At 42.9% G+C, this 19,352-nt stretch overlaps 1 protein-coding gene across 8 annotated transcripts in view; it reads right to left on the bottom strand.

The window, feature by feature from the left end:
• Positions 1–19,352, bottom strand: part of NCOA7 (nuclear receptor coactivator 7) — a 151,782-nt gene that overhangs the window by 38,176 nt on the left and 94,254 nt on the right. For 6 of the 8 annotated variants that reach the window (XM_074948377.1, XM_074948382.1, XM_074948378.1 and 3 more), the window contains 5 exons: positions 7,943–8,022; positions 6,878–6,985; positions 5,328–5,441; positions 3,895–4,020; positions 1,546–1,730 (listed from right to left, as the gene is read on the bottom strand). In XM_074948377.1, coding sequence (XP_074804478.1) covers positions 1,546–1,730; positions 3,895–4,020; positions 5,328–5,441; positions 6,878–6,985; positions 7,943–8,022 — 613 coding nt within the window. Of the gene's footprint in view, positions 1–1,545; positions 1,731–3,894; positions 4,021–5,327; positions 5,442–6,877; positions 6,986–7,942; positions 8,023–9,424; positions 10,110–19,352 lie in introns of those variants that run through there. The other 2 variants (XM_074948375.1, XM_074948381.1) reach the window with 2 other exon arrangements.

The following is a 19,352-nucleotide window of genomic DNA, read 5'->3' as shown; positions in this document are numbered from 1 at the left end:
ATATATTTTCCCACCAAGATACTGGGATGGCAAGTATGGTATAGAGGTCTAAACAGATAAAGACAGGAAACCCTATGACTAAGGATCAGATTACGTCACAGATTCTGTAACTTTCAGAAACCTCAGTGAGATTTTCCACCTCAGCCCTAGGGCCAAAGCCCCAAGCTGCCGTGGGGGGCCCTGGAGCCCCAAGCTGCCCCATTATCTTTAGTAAAAGTCACAGACAGGTCGACGGCTTCTGTGAATTTTTGTTTATTGCCTGAGACCAGTCAGTGATTTTTAGTAAAAATCAGTGACAAAATCTTAGCCTTACCTATGACTATATCCCCACTATACATCTCTGCAGGGCTAGCTGCCTTTGTTTTGCGTGGCTGAGATGCTATGACTAATTGTTTTTTGTTGGGTAGGGGAGAAGAGGGAAGATGATGCATTTATTTAAAACAGTGAAACCCTGTTAGCTGCATTGAGAAGACAAGTTGTTTTCTAGAACACACCTGTGGACAGTGTTTATCATCAAGGTACAACTGACGAAGCATAAGTGAAAATACCAGCTAAGAAACACTGCCGTGTATTAGAAGAAATTAAATGGGTTATGATCTCTGATTCCTACATAAGAGGACTGATATTTTGGAGGTTTGTGGGAGGTAGGAATTTTCCTGCTGCTGTGACCAGAAGTGTTTAAATTACCTGCTCCATTAACCAATATAGTCACAACAGCAACCAATTTGAACTAAAGCTGATCAGTTAACATCCTGTAGTCCCCCTCCCTTCCATTAAAATTGTGGAACACTTTCTGTGGGGCCTCAGAACTTTCAATCAGTTGCAGAAACTAACCCGCAGGAATAAATATCACAAACATTACATATGGCGTGCCATCTTTCTCTTTGCCTTTGGACGTTTTCACTGTCCTCTGTTTCTTAGGTTTTGATACCTACGACATGTCTCCTTTTCTGCTGTTGAAAAGTTTATTTTCCTTCCTCTTTTATAGCAGTGGCTCTCAAACTTTCCAGACTACTGTACCCCTTTCAGGAGTCTGATTTGTCTTGTGTACCCCCAAGTTTCACTTCACTAGAAGAGTACTTGCTTACAAACTCAGACATAAAAATACAAACATGTCACAGCACACTATTACTGAAAAATTGCTTACTTTCTCATTTTTACCATGGAATATAAATATTGTACTTACATTTCAGTGTATAGTATACAGAGCAGTACTAACAAGTAATTGTCTGTATGAAATTTTAGTTTGTACTGACTTCACTACTGCGTTTTATGTAGCCTGTTGTAAAAGTAGGCAAATATCTAGATAAGCTGATGTACCCCCTGAAAGACATTTGCATACCCCCAGGGGTATACCTACACCAGGTTGAGAACCACTGTTTTATAGGACATCACACCTTTCTGCCTCTCTTTCTTTTAAGGCACTGTTAATTGTCTCTTCTCATGAACTTTATTACCACTCCCACCAAACCTCTCTTTTCTTGTTCTGTCTCCCCACCCCGGCTGATAAAGATGTAAACACAATTAGCAAAGAACACTCCTTACGATGGCAGGGCATCTTTAATCTTCATGTGAGAAATATCATTGTAGAGGGCTATCGAGACAACCTCCTCCATAGGGCAGATGAGCCCATACTCTTCACAGCCATTCTCAATTACCAGAGGATCCGACTTATGTGGGTCAAACATGATGTTGTTTGGAGTCACTATCATGACACCCCCAACTACACCCTAATAATAAAAACAAAGAGAGAGAGTTAGCATATCAAATCTAATCACTGACCAGAGGTCACTTTAATGAATAGCTCAGTGTCAACCTTTAAGTTATTTGCCTAGTATAATACTCTCTCTCATGTCTCTTTATACCCATGTGGAGCAATATTTTCTAACAGAACGCTCTGGCTCCCAGCTGCACTGGCCCAGGTATTATAAAGAAGGATAAATAAAAAGAGAACTCTTTGGAACACTCAAAATGCTTAGCTGACAAGGACAGTGTTATAAAGAGGATTCAAGGTACTTAACTCTCATCCCTGGCTGCTATAAACTAGAGCTGCAGCTTGTTAATTAACCAGAGGCAAGGAAAGAGGATTTTTTTTTTAAACCCACCAACAACTTTTTATTTTGGCTACACCGGTAAATCTGTGCTAGCAGTCCTACCTCAACCTGCTGGTATGGACTTCTGCACACATGCAGGGCTTCCCAGTAATAGGAACATGGAGAGGTTGCTGTACTGACAGCAGATGAATCTAGGGTTCCACATCCCCTTCCTTGAGAGCGCCATCTGGTACATAGAAAATCTTTTCTTGACCTATTTTACAGGGACCCGACATGGTGATTCCAGTCTCCACCCTCCAATGTCACCACTGGCCAAGCTGACAATTTACACTGCTGCAGAAAAGACTTTTAACTCTTGGAAATGACTAGCCCTGGGTTGGACGAACGACTGTCTCCCACAACCAGATATGGGGCTCATGGATGTGGCCTTTTAGTAGCCTACAATCATGACCAAATTTTCAGCTAATGCTGCATTTGATTTTAAGTCATTTGACAGACAGTTGTCACAGGGCCCAAATGACAATAAGATTAGCCTGCATAACACTGCAAGCATCACTAAGGAAAAGGCTAGTCAACCAGCAAGTCATGCCAGTGGAGGCTAGGAAGCCAGAGGAAGAGATACAAAACAAACAGATCGATACTAGGGAGCACATGTTACCTTTAGTTTGTGGAGCAAAGGCAAGATATACTTTGCACATGTTTCTTCTGTGTGATATGTGTGTATGGCGGGAGGTTCTGCCATTCAAACTCACAGCTATCTAAGTCACTGTTCTCAATACAGACAGCAGAATTCTACATATATAGGCCAAGTTCTGTATTTGGGCCAAAGGGGAAACAGGACTACATCAGGCTCTGCTTGAAGGTATGTTGCCAAGAACAAAGTCCACACTGGACTGCTGAGGTGTGAAGCTGTTTTTGGCTCCTAAAGCATACGGAGGCTTCAAAAAAAGTGACCAGTTATATATTTTGTGAAATGGAACCCAATATCAAAAAACCTTCATATAAGAAAGCACTATGTTGTACAAATTTCTGCATAAGACACACTGTAGTATTCTGCTACTTTCTACAAAAACTCCAAGTTGGTTAAATGCATATTCCACATGTATTCAAAACCAGAAAAAGCAAACACAAAACAATAGGACAAAAGAAAAATAAAGCTAAGTTGAAACAATTAGTATCTCAGGTGTTTCCTGTTGACTCCAAAGAATGGGAAAACTCAAGTGTGTAAACATCTTTTATAGGAGACTTAAATGAAAAACAACAAGAGTAGATAAGAAAAATAAATAAGCGTAGGGAAACAGAGTTTTCATACTTCAGGAGTGAGAGAACTAAGATCTGCCCTGATCTTGTGCATTTACCTCTAAAGAGAGTTCAAAGCCAATTCAGGTCACGCATATACTACAACGAAAAGGGACATTTGTCCATTTTATAAAGTGATCCTGTAATTTGATGGAACTTGGCAGTCTCTGCTCAGGCGTTTTGTATATCATGATTAGTGGAACTATGAAGTGCAATACTCTCTGTACGGGTGTCTTCCTAGCAGATGGGTGCCCCCCCAACAGTTCTTGGAAGGAGACCTTTCTAATAAAAGGCTATAAAGGAGAAAGAGATGGGTGGGAAGGAAGAGCTAGTCTTCTATCAAGCAGTCACTGTAATAAGTAAATGGATGTAAAGAGCAAATATGTCAGCATAGTGCGAAGTAACAAACAGAACGTCCAGAGCACTTGCTTACGTTATGCTTGGCTCCCAACCCTGCTGTTGGTCTCTGACTTACACTAACAACAAAAGTTCACTCTCTAAAAGGATCTCGAATGAGACACAAGGCACAAGCTCCACTTACCTTACCATCTGTGAAGTAACGGCAGTTCATTTTTAAAAATTTGACAACTATTGGTTCATCTTCCTCCGAGGTAGATGACAGGACTCTCTCAATTGGTTTGAAGGCCTTTCTTGCCAAATCAGCATCCTTTAAAAAGCAAAAGCCTCAGTGTGAAACAACAGGACCAGTTTCACAGACATGTTCTTTCTTAGTTTTTGAAAAATTAAAGACCAAGGTCCATTAACAATTTTCCTTTTGGTTTAAAGGAAAAATACGGCCAGATTTATATTTCATACTCCCCCCAGCATGTGACCAAGTTTTGTTTATAACTTTATAAAAAAAAATCTCCAAGTAAATGACAGACAGGAAATTAAGAACAAACAAAACCACGCACTACAACAGTTTTCAGTTAGACACCTAAATTAACCACACTTAGGCCTAAGCTCCCTATAGGCTGCACAGTAGCCTATTTAGTGCCATGCAGGCACTTAGGGATCTCACCCTGCGGCCCAGACCTGCCGTGGCCGGATCAGGCCCAGGTGCAGCCTGACCCTGGAGCAGCCTGGTGGTCCCAGCTGTGGCACAGCCAGCCTGCCGACCCTGCTGGAGCTGGGGCGCCTACCCTGCAGCCCCAGCCCCAGAACTCCCACGGCAGGGACAAGCGCCTCTCTGCCCCAGCCCAGGTGCTGCTGCGGGGAGAGAGCATGGGGGTCCTCTCTCTGCGCAGTAGCCCCAGAGCACCCTCCTGCATCCCAAACCCACCATCCCCAGCCCCACCCCAGAGCCCACACCCCCAGCTGGATCCCTCACACCCCTGCACCCCAACCCTCTGCCCCACCCTGAGCTCCTCATCCCCAGCCCCACCCCAGAGCTCACACCCCCAGCCAGAGCCTTCATATCCCTGCACCCCAACCCTCTGCCTCAATTGGGCCCCCTCCCACAAAAACCCCTCGGCCCCACCCCCACCACATGAATGTTGTTATGTGCACCAATATGAATGTGATGTGTCACAAATCACCTCCGTACTGGTGCACATAATAAAATTCATTCCACACATGGGTGGGAAAAATTAGAGAGAACACTGGCTAAGGCCCAATTCTTCAATTTGACTGACATGGAAATACCAATGCACACAGCCCCACTGGCTTTAATGGGACTCCGTTTTCATGGATCAGATCGTAGGACTGAGGCTTAACACTCTCAGCAGTTTACTGCATTCTAGTCTCAAATCTCTCTTAAATAGCCATAGATTTGGGGGTGAGGATTGGTGTAATTGTGTAAACAGCAGCACAGAAACATCTAAACTCCCAGGAACAACTGGCTCAAACCCATCAGCTGGTTTTAATGCCATTTTCTACAATGCCTCAATTGCTACCTCATCAAAAATAACTATTTAATAGGATTTAACCTGAGCTTCAAAGAGACAGCGTTCTATAAACACAAGATTTACTTACAGGAAGTTTATCATATTCAGCATCTGATGATGAAGGAGAAACAGGAGCACCAGGACTGGAAGACGCTAACCTAGCAGCACTGGAACAGTGGTCAGTATCTGGGACATAGAGAACCTACACAAAGATTACATTAAATACAAATAACTTATTTTAAAATAATTACATATAGAAGAAAAAAAGACAGACATATGTAATATAAACACTATGGCCCTGATTCTGCAATGAGATCTATGCAGGAGTCCCAACAAAGACAATCTGGTATTGACAACACATCTCACTGCAGAACACATTCTGGAATAACTCCTATCTCTAAAATCCTTATTTGTCAGTCAGTGGGGTTCCATATGAATGTCACTGAAGGATCAGGGTCTATATTTTGTTTTTTGAGAAAGGCAGCAGCATACACCAGTTTTGAAAGAATGACAACCTCCCTTACCTGTGTAAGCTACAACCTAATTACAAGATTAACTAATACAGAAATCATCACAGGATAGTCTATAGAAGTTAGTGCAGCAGATGCCCGTTATAAAGGCAAAAATTGGACCAAAAAAAAAAAAAAAAAAAAAAAAAAAAAGAGAAGCCACTGGAGGAAGCAACAAATGTAAATTTTAGAGCTAGAAGCTACAGGAAATTATGTTTTGCAATAAGATCTCTCTTTTCCAACCATATTTATGTCAGAGGGAAAAACTCTTCTGAATTCAAGAGAAAAATATATAATGGAACATTGTCAGGTACCTTGGAAACTTTTTATTTAAAAAAATAAATCTAAATGTCAACAAATGTTTTTATTAAAAAAATTAAGCCATGTTTTGTTTGGATTTTTACTCTTACAGACTTTCAAGCTTTTAGTAGCATAAGACCTTAAAAATAAAACTGCACAGTCATTTGTCAATGTCAAAGCCCAAAGAAGTGCAAAAAGAAATACACTTCAATGGTCAAAAAGTTAAAACCACAGAACTTTTTAAACTCACAATATTATTTACGAGTACAGACATTTTCAAAAAATTACATTTTCTTTTTTTTTTTTTTTTTTTTTTAAATAAAAACTGAAGGCGTCCCTGTACTTGAATTCACTCAGGATTTCTGGTCAGAGAGAAATTTCAGAATTTTGAGAATTGGTTTTGTTCTGACTCAGAATGAAATCAAATTTTCAAGATTTCTTGCAAATCAGAAATTCTGGAAAAATCTGTTTCTGAAATGCCAATATATGGTGTTTCCAAATCTAACTATGTTCCCAGGACAGCAGCTGCTCACTGACTATTAGCAGTGGTGAAGCTGACAAGGATGTCAATTTCACTCAGCAGCTGCTGTGGGCTCCTGCCATGCAGATTGCCTCTGGCCAGCTGGCTTCCTGGGCTGCCTGATTCCCAAGTGGGCCTAGACCAATTCTTGCAACCATCTGAGCTAGACTCCGTTCTGAGGTTTTATACTACTGCCCATCACCATCATATACATCTGCCTAATAGACTCATTAAGTTGGGGTGGGGGTGGGGGCTTTAAACACATAGCAAAAAATCAGAATTTTTCAGTATTTAAAACTTAAAAATTACCTGCCCTGGAACAATTGTGTGTGTGAACAGCCTATTGAGCTCCACAAGTCTGTTTGGAGTGATGTTAAATTTCAATGCTATGCTGTTTAGGGTGTCCTGACTTCCAGCCTGAAGAAAGGAAACTTGATGTTTAAGATACAGCAATAATCAAGTACAGGATCAGTATAACAGTTTAAATAAACTTTATCGGGTAGACCAGTTGCAGGGTATGGACTCGGTGATCTAACATATTTTCTATCAATCTAATTTTTGCAAGATGACACAGTTAATTTTAAGACAACAGCTACTCTGTTAACAGCACTTTTTCCACTCTATAAAACAGAGAAAAGAGAACAGTTAAGATCCTTCTCTCACTGCTTCATCAACCTTAGTTAAACAATGTATCATTTTAACTTGGCTCCTTCCAGTTAGAACTGGTTAGGAGAGGGGGGGGGCACATTGTACACACATTTTATATATATTATATATATTTGATGTTCATTACTCTTTCACCCATTCTAGCAGTTAAGATTAAAGCCTGTTCTCAGCAGGCCTGGTGGTAACAGCATACTAGCACATGAGAGAATCAGGTTAAGAGTTCCTTCCCTTCCTGGATCTGTAGGGAAAGGGGACATTGCAATATGTCCCTGGCACCTTTCAGTAAGCTTTCTCCCAGTACACAACTAATCACTTCTGGTACAGAGGCAGTGTACATCATTGGCATTCCAAAAAGAAAACGCTGGCATCTCATGACCAGGGTACAAACATATTCCTGCTAGAGGGCCTAGGCAACATTTAATGGGACAGAAATCTTTCTCAGAGGAAGAGGAGAGGTTTTACATTGCCCCACTATGGAACTGGAAATACAGAAGGCAGGCAGCTGGGAGAGGGTGGGTGATGCCCAAGTTGGAGGATGGTTGTGGCATTGAGACCAATTTCCCTTCCTACACACAGGATATTTGGAGGATATTTTTAAAAAAGAATTAAAGGGTGTCTATATTAGTTTGGTTTCTTTAGAGTCTCATTAACCTCAACCTCATTTTAAACAACATTAATAAATGACCTAATTGTGCACCCAATACTTACAGTATATTCTATAGTTCCAAGGGGTTTCTGAGCAACCATTTTCTTCTCTTTCTTTTCATTGGTTTTGTTTTGATTGTCATCTGAGGAACAAACAAACAATGTCTCAAACCATTTATTTACCTGTCAACATTTTTCAAGTGAGGATATTTACAGTATGTGGGATATAACTGTGGTTTGATCACATACAACAGTGACACCGCAAAAAAAAAAAAAAGGTTGTCAAGTTCTGAAATTTTACCATATGGCCACCAAGACTAAATCAATACTAGGTTCTGATTAGCATTTTAAAGCCTTTTAAGGTCAACTTATACTGTACTGCATCCCTGTAAAAAGTCTTTGTGGATTCTTCCCTTAGTTAATGAAGAACAATTTACTTCTGGGGCAAAGCACATTTTTGTACTACATGACTGGGGTGATGTCCAGATAGAAAGAGCTAGGACATGGTCATATTCAATAATTCTGCATCAGTAGGTTTATGAACAATCAGAATAATACTTAATATTTTAAATACTATTTTCACCCTCAAAATATTTTACAAACTAAGGCCCTTGTAGACACTTACGCACCTGAATAGTTCCGTTAACTCATGAGCGTAAAATTAATCCCATGTGTGTAAAACTTTGCAGGATAAGAGCTTAATTCATTAGAATTCTCAACTTCAGTGTTAGGTAGGTAATAATATCCTTATTTTTTGCAGAGAGTTTAAGTAACATGCCCAAAATATGAGAGAGACAACAGGTGTCTGTCAGTCAGTTGCATGCCCACAGCTCTCACTGACTTCAAGGATTACTGAGTAAAGGTGCTGGAGGATAAACCTGCATGGAGTTCTACTGAAATCAATGGGACTCTCTGCCCAGGTTGATCCCTTTGGAGGGCTGAAATCTGATTTTGAAAACAAGCATTTTTTTCTTAACTACATGGTGCAATTATTTCCTTGGAAAAGTAAAGTTACTCCTCAATTACTTAGAAACAGTCATGCAAACACTGCAGCTACTTAAGAGATAAACCACCTTTTACTAAATATATACAGCTAAATGACTAGATAATTGTATTGATTGTAAAGGTATTGGCAGCATCATGTCTTTTCTTGCTAATCTATACTCATAAGCAAGTGCTAAAACCAAAACATGGTAAACACAGCATGAATAAAGCGGCCTCTAAAAAAAAACCCCAAAAGACCTTAAGGATCTGATGCTATTGGGAGTTCTGGATGGGAAGAAACACGCCACACCATCGGGACACAACATAAGTATTAATTTTCAAATTGTGCCATTACTACAAAATAGTCTCTGTACGTGCTTAATGGAAACAAAACCAAACATTTTTAGGGGCAAAGGTACAATTATTTGCTATTAGAGAACAACTTCTAAAATACACCCATTCACGTAAGATTTCAAATTGATTCAGCCCCTTAACCTCCTCCCCCACACTCTAACAAGTAAAGTGACCAGCGGAAGGAAACAGGAATCAAAGACTGCATACCCAGCAAAAGGTAAGGCTGTCTGTAGTCAACACACCAGGAGAAATGCTTGTGAACGGAAAAACTGTGCATAACCTCTAGCAGGTTGTTCTGGGGTATCAAACTGCTAGGATCACAGGCCACAACTTCAGGTAAGGACTCGCAGCTGTCTCCATTTGCCGAATTGTACCCAGAAGACAAAGTCTCATCGCTTTCAACACTGCTGCATTCTTGGGGGAATCTGCACGCAGCTCTTTTGTCTGTGGCAGCCGCCGCCGCAGCGGGAGAAGGGCAGATGTTGCAACATTCACCTGGATCGTGGACACAACAACACTCCACTGCAAACATCTCCGGGCGGGGAACGAGGGCAGAGTACCTAATCACACGCAACGTGTCTGATAAGGCACGTGGTGGCTCATACCCTGCAAAGGAACGGGGACTTCTGATCCTGCTGTTCTGTTGCTTGTCCTGCAATCCTTCTAGAAAGGACACGTTTCTCCCCTTTCCCCGCCGCCGTCTCCTCCTCCCAAGACCGCTCGCTTGGCTCCAGGCGAGACAGGCAGATCCAGCAGAGCCTCTTGCTGCTCTGAGCTGTGGGGGCCTCTCCCCTGCAGACTGAGGCCCCTTTCCAACAACAGTACGTGCTTGCTGCTCGCTGAACTAATGCAATGGGAAGAAGCTGCTGCCCACCCCTCGGGTCTTCTCCGATCAGAGGGCAGGGCAGCTGAGCTCTCCCAGTGCTCACTGGGGAGGGGGGCTTGCTCTGCGCAGTCCAGTTCCAACCAGACTAGAGCAGGAGCAGAGCGAGTGCTGCGCTGCACGCACCGCCCCCAGCCCCAGCATTGCAGGCTCTGTCTGGAACAAAAGTATAAGGGCCCTCCCTGGTCCTGCGCATGCAGCACGTACAACCCCAAGCCCTGCAATAAAGCACAGGAAGGAGCAGGGCCAGTAGTGGGACAAGGAGCACTTAGACTACCTGCACAGGTGGCTCCTGAGTGGGGTGGGAGGAAGACAGACACGAGTCTCCACAAATCAGTTTTAACAACACTAGCAGCTGTTTTTACGAACCCATTAAAATAGATTCCAGTCCCTGCTTTGTGATCTAACCCCACAAAGCCCTGAAAATTAAAGTTTAGGTCTGTTTAACAATATCTTTTTCTTTAAGGTAACCAGTGGCTGATTTATTTGTTCCATCCTGCTTTGTGATTTGGAGAACAGGTAACCAAATACTGCAAAGCAGGCCTTCTGGTCCTTTATATTACTCTTTTAGGGAGACTCTGAAATTTAACATCCTTGTAGGGGGGGAAAGACCAAAGAAACCTAGCACAATAGCATTTAACTTTAAGAAGGGAAACTGTACAAAAATGAGCAGGTTACTTAAATTAAAAGGAACAGTCATAAGAGTTAAATGCCTGCAAGCAGCATGAAAACTCTTTAAAAACACCATAATAGAGGCTCTGACTAAATGTATCCTCCTCCCCTCCAAGTACCAAAAATGCATGGTAGTTCTTGGCTTGTGAAACTGTGAATGTATTTACTTAGTAGGATTCCAAACAGCTGTCTGATGGAATACAGAAAAGTGAGCTGATTCTTGTTTTTAATTAAAAAAGCCTACATAATGCAAACAGGAAGCTTTGCAAAAGTTCACAAAATCAGTTTAGGCTAAATATAAATTCTAATTGAGGCAAAAGAGACACTGTCAAAATTAAGACAGGTTTCAGAGTAACAGCCGTGTTAGTCTGTATTCGTAAAAAGAAAAGGAGTACTTGTGGCACCTTAGAGACTAACCAGTTTATTTGAGCATGAGCTTTCGTGAGCTACAGCTCACTTCATCGGATGCATAGCATATTGTGGAAACTGCAGAAGACATTATATACACACAGAGACCATGAAACAAAACTTCCTCCCACCCCACTGTCCTGCTCGTAACAGCTTATCTAAAGTGATCATCAAGGGAGGGCCATTTCCAGCACAAATCCAGGTTTTCTCACCCTTCCCCCCGCCCCCCCCACAGACACACATACAAACTCACTCTCCTGCTGGTAATAGCCCATCCCTCTTTGAAACCTCTCTTTATAATGCGCATGATAATCAAGGTGGGTCATTTCCAGCACTAATCCAGGTTTTCTCACCACCGCCACCCCCCCCACACACACACACATACCCCCCTCCAAAAACCACACACGCAAACTCACTCTCCTGCTGGCAATAGCTCATCTTACAATGTGCACAGCAATAATCCAAGTTTAACCAGAACGTCTTGGGGGGGGGGGTTTGTAGGAAAAAAACAAGGGGAGATAGGCTACCTTGCATAATGACTTAGCCACTCCCAGTCTCTATTCAAGCCCAAATTAATAGTATCCAATTTGCAAATGAATTCCAATTCAGCAGTTTCTCGCTGGAGTCTGGATTTGAAGTTTTTTTGCTTTAAGATAGCGACCCTCATGTCTGTGATTGCGTGACCAGAGAGATTGAAGTGTTCTCCGACTGGTTTATGAATGTTATAATTCTTAACATCTGATTTGTGTCCATTTATTCTTTTACGTAGAGACTGTCCAGTTTGACCAATGTACATGGCAGAGGGGCATTGCTGGCACATGATGGCATATATCACATTGGTGGATGTGCAGGTGAACGAGCCTCTGATAGTGTGGCTGATGTTGTTAGGCCCTGTGATGGTGTTCCCTGAATAGATATGTGGGCACAGTTGGCAACGGGCTTTGTTGCAAGGATAGGTTCCTGGGTTAGTGGTTCTGTTGTGTGGTATGTGGTTGTTGGTGAGTATTCGCTTCAGGTTGGGGGGCTGTCTGTAGGCAAGGACTGGACTTTCTCCCAAGATTTGTGAGTGTGTTGGGTCATCCTTCAGGATAGGTTGTAGATCCTTAATAATGCGTTGGAGGGGTTTTAGTTGGGGGCTGAAGGTGACGGCTAGTGGCGTTCTGTTATTTTCTTTGTTAGGCCTGTTCTGTAGTAGGTGACTTCTGGGAACTCTTCTGGCTCTATCAATCTGTTTCTTCACTTCCGCAGGTGGGTATTGTAGTTGTAAGAATGCTTGATAGAGATCTTGTAGGTGTTTGTCTCTGTCTGAGGGGTTGGAGCAAATGTGGTTGTATCGCAGAGCTTGGCTGTAGACGATGGATCGTGTGGTGTGGTCAGGGTGAAAGCTGGAGGCATGTAGGTAGGAATAGCGGTCAGTAGGTTTCCGGTATAGGGTGGTGTTGATGTGACCATCGTTTATTAGCACTGTAGTGTCCAGGAAGTGGATCTCTTGTGTGGACTGGACCAGGCTGAGGTTGATGGTGGGATGGAAATTGTTGAAATCATGGTGGAATTCCTCAAGGGCTTCTTTTCCATGGGTCCAGATGATGAAGATGTCATCAATATAGCGCAAGTAAAGTAGGGGCGTTAGGGGACGAGAGCTGAGGAAGCGTTGTTCTAAATCAGCCATAAAAATGTTGGCATACTGTGGGGCCATGTGGGTACCCATAGCAGTGCCGCTGATCTGAAGGTATACATTGTCCCCAAATGTAAAATAGTTATGGGTAAGGACAAAGTCACAAAGTTCAGCCACCAGGTTAGCCGTGACATTATCGGGGATAGTGTTCTTGACGGCTTGTAGTCCATCTTTGTGTGGAATGTTGGTGTAGAGGGCTTCTACATCCATAGTGGCCAGGATGGTGTTATCAGGAAGATCACCAATGGATTGTAGTTTCCTCAGGAAGTCAGTGGTGTCTCGAAGGTAGCTGGGAGTGCTGGTAGCGTAGGGCCTGAGGAGTGAGTCTACATAGCCGGACAATCCTGCTGTCAGGGTGCCAATGCCTGAGATGATGGGGCGCCCAGGATTTCCAGGTTTATGGATCTTGGGTAGTAGATAGAATATCCCAGGTCGGGGTTCCAGGGGTGTGTCTGTGCGGATTTGATCTTGTGCTTTTTCAGGAAGTTTCTTGAGCAAATGCTGTAGATGCTTTTGGTAACTCTCAGTGGGATCAGAGGGTAATGGCTTGTAGAAAGTGGTGTTGGAGAGCTGCCGAGCAGCCTCTTGTTCATATTCCGACCTATTCATGATGACAACAGCACCTCCTTTGTCAGCCTTTTTGATTATGATGTCAGAGTTGTTTCTGAGGCTGTGGACGGCATTGTGTTCTGCACGGCTGAGGTTATGGGGCAAGTGATGCCGCTTTTCCACAATTTCAGTCCGTGCACGTCGGCGGAAGCACTCTATGTAGAAGTCCAGTCTGCTGTTTCGACCTTCAGGAGGAGTCCAACTAGAATCCTTCTTTTTGTAATGTTGGTAGGCAGGCCTCTGTGGATCATTATGTTGTTCAGAGGTATTTTGGAAATATTCCTTGAGTCGGAGACGTCAAAGTGACTGGGAGTGGCTAAGTCATTCTGCAAGGTAGCCTATCTCCCCTTGTTTTTTCCTACCCGCCCCCCCCCCCCCCCGGCCTTCTGGTTAAACTTGGATTTATGCTGGAAGTGGCCCGCCTTGATTGTCATGCACATTGTGGGGAGAGTGGTCAGTTTGGATGAGCTATTGCCAGCAGGAGAGAGAGTTTGTCTGTGGGGGGGCGGAGGGTGAGAAAACCTGGATTTGTGCTGGAAATGGCCCAACTTGATGATCACTTTAGATAAGCTATTACCAGCAGGAGAGTGGGGTGGGAGGAGGTATTGTTTCATGGTGTCTGTGTGTATATAATGTCTTCTGCAGCTTCCACAGTATGCATCCGATGAAGTGAGCTGTAGCTCACGAAAGCTCATGCTCAAATAAATTGGTTAGTCTCTAAGGTGCCACAAGTACTCCTTTTCTTTTTGCGAATACAGACTAACACGGCTGTTACTGTAAAAAGTGGTTGTTTGTCTTTTTCATTTTGATATTTTCAGGGCATGTGGCATACAACCGATATGCACAGCTGTTTGCCTCTTCCCCACCCCCCACTCCCCCAAGTATTAATACATAATCTGGGTTAATTAATAAGTAAAAAGTAATTTTATTAAATACAGAAAGTAGGATTTAAGTGGTTCCAAGTAGTAACAAACAGAACAAAGTGGGGGGGGGGGGAAGTGCTAAAGGAGTTGGCGGATGTGATTGCAGAACCATTGGCCATTATCTTTGAAAACTCATGGCGATCAGGGGAAGTCCCGGACGCCTGGAAAAAGGCTAATGTAGTGCCCATCTTTAAAAAAGGGAAGGAGGAGGATCCTGGGAACTACAGGCCAGTCATCCTCACCTCAGGCCCTGGAAAAATTATGGAGCAGTTCCTCAAGGAATCAATTCTGAAGCACTTAGAGGAGAGGAAAGTGATCAGGAACAGTCAGCATGGATTCACCAAGGGCAAGTCATGCCTGACTAATCTAATTGCCTTCTATGACGAGATAACTGGCTCTGTGGATGAGGGGAAAGCGGTGGACATGTTGTTCCTTGACTTTAGCAAAGCTTTTGACACGGTCTCCCACAGTATTCTTGCCAGTAAGTTAAAGAAGTATGGGCTGGATGAATGGACTATAAGGTGGATAGAAAGTTGGCTAGATTGTCGGACTCAACAGGTAGTGATCAATGACTCCATGTCTAGTTGGCAGCCAGGATCAAGTGGAGTGCCCCAAGGGTCGGTCCTGGGGCCGGTTTTGTTCAATATCTTCATAAATGATCTGGAGGATGGTGTGGATTGCACCCTCAGCAAGTTTGCAGATGACACTAAACTGGGAGGAGAGGTAGATACGTTGGAGGGTAGGGATAGGATACAGAGGGCCCGAGACAAATTAGAGGATTGGGCCAAAAGAAATCTGATGAGGTTCAACAAGGACAAGTGCAGAGTCCTGCACTTAGGATGGAAGAATCCCATGCACCGCTACAGACTAGGGACCTAATGGCTCGGCAGCAGTTCTCCAGAAAAGGACCTAGGGGTTACAGTGGACGAGAAGCTGGCTGAGAGTCAACAGTGTGCCCTTGTTGCCAAGAAGGCCAATGGCATTTTGGGATGTATATGTAGGGGCATTGCCAGCAGATCGAGGGACGTGATCGTTCCCCTCTATTCGACATTGGGGAGGCCTCATCTGGAGTACTGTGTCCAGTTTTGGGCCCCACACTACAAGAAGGATGTGGAAAAATTGGAAAGAGTCCAGCGGAGGCAACAAAAATGATTAGGGGTCTGGAACACATGACTTATGAGGAGAGGCTGAGGAACTGCGATTGTTTAGTATGCGGAAGAGAAGAATGAGGGGGGATTTGATAGTTGCTTTCAACTACATGAAAGGGGGTTCCAAAGAGGATGGATCTAGACTGTTGTCAGTGGTACCAGATGACAGAACAAGGAGTAATGGTCTCAAGTGGCAGTGGGGGAGGTTTAGGTTGGATATTAAGAAAAACATTTTCACTTGGAGGGTGGTGAAACACTGGAATGCATTACCTAGGGAGGTGGTGGAATCTCCTTCCTTAGAAGTTTTTAAGGTCAGGCTTGACAAAGCCCTGGCTGGGATGATTTAGTTGGGGATTGGTCCTGCTTTGAGCAGGGGGTTGGACTAGATGACCTCCTGAGGTCCCTTCCAACCCTGATATTCTATGATATGAATTACCAAGCAAAATAAAATAAACCCCGCAAGTCTATGTCTAATAAAACTGAATATAGACAAAACTTCACCAGTTCCAGTAAGCTTCCTTTTACAGACTGATCTCCTTCTAGTCCGGGTCCAGCAATCACTCACACCCCCTGTAGTTATTGCCCTTTGTTCCAGTTTCTTTCTTGGTGGTAGAGAGGCTCTCTCTTTAGCCAGCTGAAGACAAAATGGAGGGGGTCTCCCACGGGCTTAAATAGACTTTTTCTCTTGTGGGTGGAGACCCCCTCCTCTCTCCTATGCAAAGTCCAGCTCCAAAATGGAGTTCTGGAGTCACCTGGGCAAGTCACGTGTCCATGCATGACTCACAGCTTTTACAGGCAGAAGCCATTGCCCACATGGTTTCTTGAATGTCTCCAGGAAGACTTCTCATGTGGATTGGAGCATTCCAAGATGCATTGTTCCTTAAGTGCTTCTTGATCGGGCATTTAACTTTGCAAATTCCTTTCTCCGGAACTGATCAAATGCTCTACTAAGATTATTTAGAAATCAAGCCAGTACAAGGCCAATATTCATAACTTCAAATACAATAATGATACATGCATACAAATAGGATTAATAGATTCAGTAGATCATAACCTTTACATAGGTATGTTACATGGCATATGTAGCATAGAACATATTCCAGTTATGTCATATATATTCATAAGCATATTTCCATAAAGCCTTATGGGGGGGCACCATCACACCCTTCTCCCCCGGTTCAAAACAACACTAAATGCTATCTCTTAAAAGATATTTAGTAATGTGTATTCCATGTAAGCATCCAGGAAACTTCAGACTGTCAGATGAAAATTGTTAAGTAAGACTTGTCAAACTTCTGCTTATCAGAGTGTTCTGCTAAAAGTCTGTAATCCTGGCTGGGCAATTGGAGGCAGGAGAGAAAGGGTTAACCACCAGATAAAAGTTTGGAAATCAGCTTAGACATTGAACAATAGTTTGGTTTGAATATTAAAATATCCAACCCACTCCAAGCTCTGATTTGAGTAACAGCCACCTCCTTAGATTGCCTGTAAGGACTGATGGTCTGTGAGCCCCAGGCACTGTTAACTTTTCTTGGGCCACTTTGTGGAATCTACAGAATGATCTTCCTGGGATCCAGAGGAGAGGGATGCCATGAAAAAGAGAGCTATGACGAGTTTTCTGAGTAGTGGGGGAGGGAGATAAACACAGTCATTCCCCTCCCAGCAGGGATTTGAGGGACACCATTCAGATCATGGTCAACCCTATTAACTAATAGATAGAAAATCTAATAAACAGAAAATACTTTGGGTAACTATAACCAATAGTAATAGACCTCTTTTGTAATAGGCATATTTATTAGTTTTCACTGGTTGCCTGTCCATTGTATGTATGTGGGTGTGTTATCTCAATATGGAAACTAAAAAAATTGCTAGAGGAAAACCAGGATCCTTATTTCTGAAGAATTCATTTGCTCCTGCTACTTATTCCCTACCTAAAATGACAATCCCTCAGTTTTCAGAGTCAACTACTTGTCAACTGCTGGAAATGGCCCATCTTGATTATCACTACATTTTTTTCTCTCCTGCTGGTAATAGCTCACCTTAGATCACTCTCGTTATAGTGTGCATGGTAACACCCATTGTTTCATGTTCTCTGGGTATATAAAATCGTCCTACTGTATTTTCCACTGCATGCATCCGATGAAGTGGCCTGCAGCCCACGAAAGCTTATGCTCAAATAAATTCATCTCTCAGGTGCCACAAGTACTCCAATCCCTCAATTGTAATTTCATAATCAATTTTGATGTCAGAAACAAAGTATTAAACATCAGGTATGGGATTAAATAACAGGAGCAGATGGACTCTTAAAGATTCAATTTTCATGCTACTATCTTTAATAATAAAATTGGGGGCGGGGAGAGGGAGCAAAGAATAGAAAGAAGAGTGAAGCTATCTAGGCAAAACAGTCTCTAAACAGATTTCCAAAGCTTTCCACAAGGCATCAACAGGGCTGCAAGTACTGTATCAGGTGTGATGAAAAGGGTGGGGAATTCTTCCTTATTGTGGTTGTCCGAGTGGAGAAGATAAGGCAAGGGGCTTCATTCATCTTCTCCCTTGCCCACCTGGGAAGGGGCTGGGCTAGCACAGCCAGAGGCACTGCAAACCCTAAAGAAGGTATGGCTGAGTGTGGTGGGGCCATGCTCATATCGCCCCCTGTACATCTGCTGGACGTTGATGCTGATGGGAGCCTACATTGCACCTCTAAAAAAGGTGTGAAAACAGCTTCTTACCAAAGGCATGCTTTGTGCCTCAGCTTTCTGCAGGCAGAATGCCCCCAACTAACGCTGGCAGGCTGCCCTGCCGCATCTTCATCTATCATCTCAATTCTGGCTCTGAAAGCCACAAAAAAGGGCCCATATCCTTTGTGCTTCTAAATGTATTTCAGAAACAAATGTGAAATCTTTAGTCATATTTTCTTTGTTTGGGGCTATTTATTTTTACCCTGCAAATACAGTAACTGATTCTAGATAAAATCCTTAAACTTACCCCCCACCCACTTTATTTGACAGTTTTTTGCCATTTAATTATTGCACTTCTGCTGGTGGAAAATATTGGCATGTAGGTATGAGCTATTGCTGTACCTTGCGTACACATTTTTAAAAAAATGTAACCTTTAAAACAAACTCAGATGAAAGAAATCCAACTAACCTAAATCCCAGGAGGACCTAACAGTGTCACTTTACTGTACTTGTAACCACACTTATCATACGTTTAACTTTACAGAGGTCACAAATTGAACTCTGCACAAAAATATTTTATATATATACGTTTATTATTTTCCCCCCTCACCCCCACTTCTCTCTGAAGGAACCGAAGTTTTCTTCTCTGTGCATGAATTAGGGACACTAATACTTGTGTCCCGTTTGCTCCAGAAGAGGTCCCAGGCACCTAGTAAATATCGGGTGATGGAGGTCAGCCAGGCATCTTCATCCCATGGCAGAATGGGCAATCCCCCTTTTTTGAGTCAAATAGTATCTCAGGCTCGAAGAAAAAAGGCAGCCAGTATCTGTCCTTTGAACTTGGACATTTGCTTAGTGCTGACATGATACATTCATGTTCTCAGTCTCAAGGTTTTTCTGTAGTGCCCATTTGCCGAAAAGCTGGTGGCTCGAACATTTGAGAATTCTAAGATGTTAATACCATTTGTTAATTTGTGCTATGTGCTGAATAGCATTTGTAGGAAGGGGAAAAATGGGGGTGGAGAGGGAGCCACTCACGAATCCAACACACATGGACAATAGCAAAATAACAAGAAGCAAAATAAAAGTATATAGAAAATGATTATTAATAAAGAACAATGAGAATGAGTGTCCAGAGA

The sequence above is a fragment of the Natator depressus genome, chromosome 3 (assembly GCF_965152275.1).
Source record: "Natator depressus isolate rNatDep1 chromosome 3, rNatDep2.hap1, whole genome shotgun sequence".
NCBI lineage: Eukaryota > Metazoa > Chordata > Testudines > Cheloniidae > Natator > Natator depressus.
Note: the sequence above shows the minus strand (reverse complement) of the source record. Positions and strands in the feature narration are given on the sequence as shown.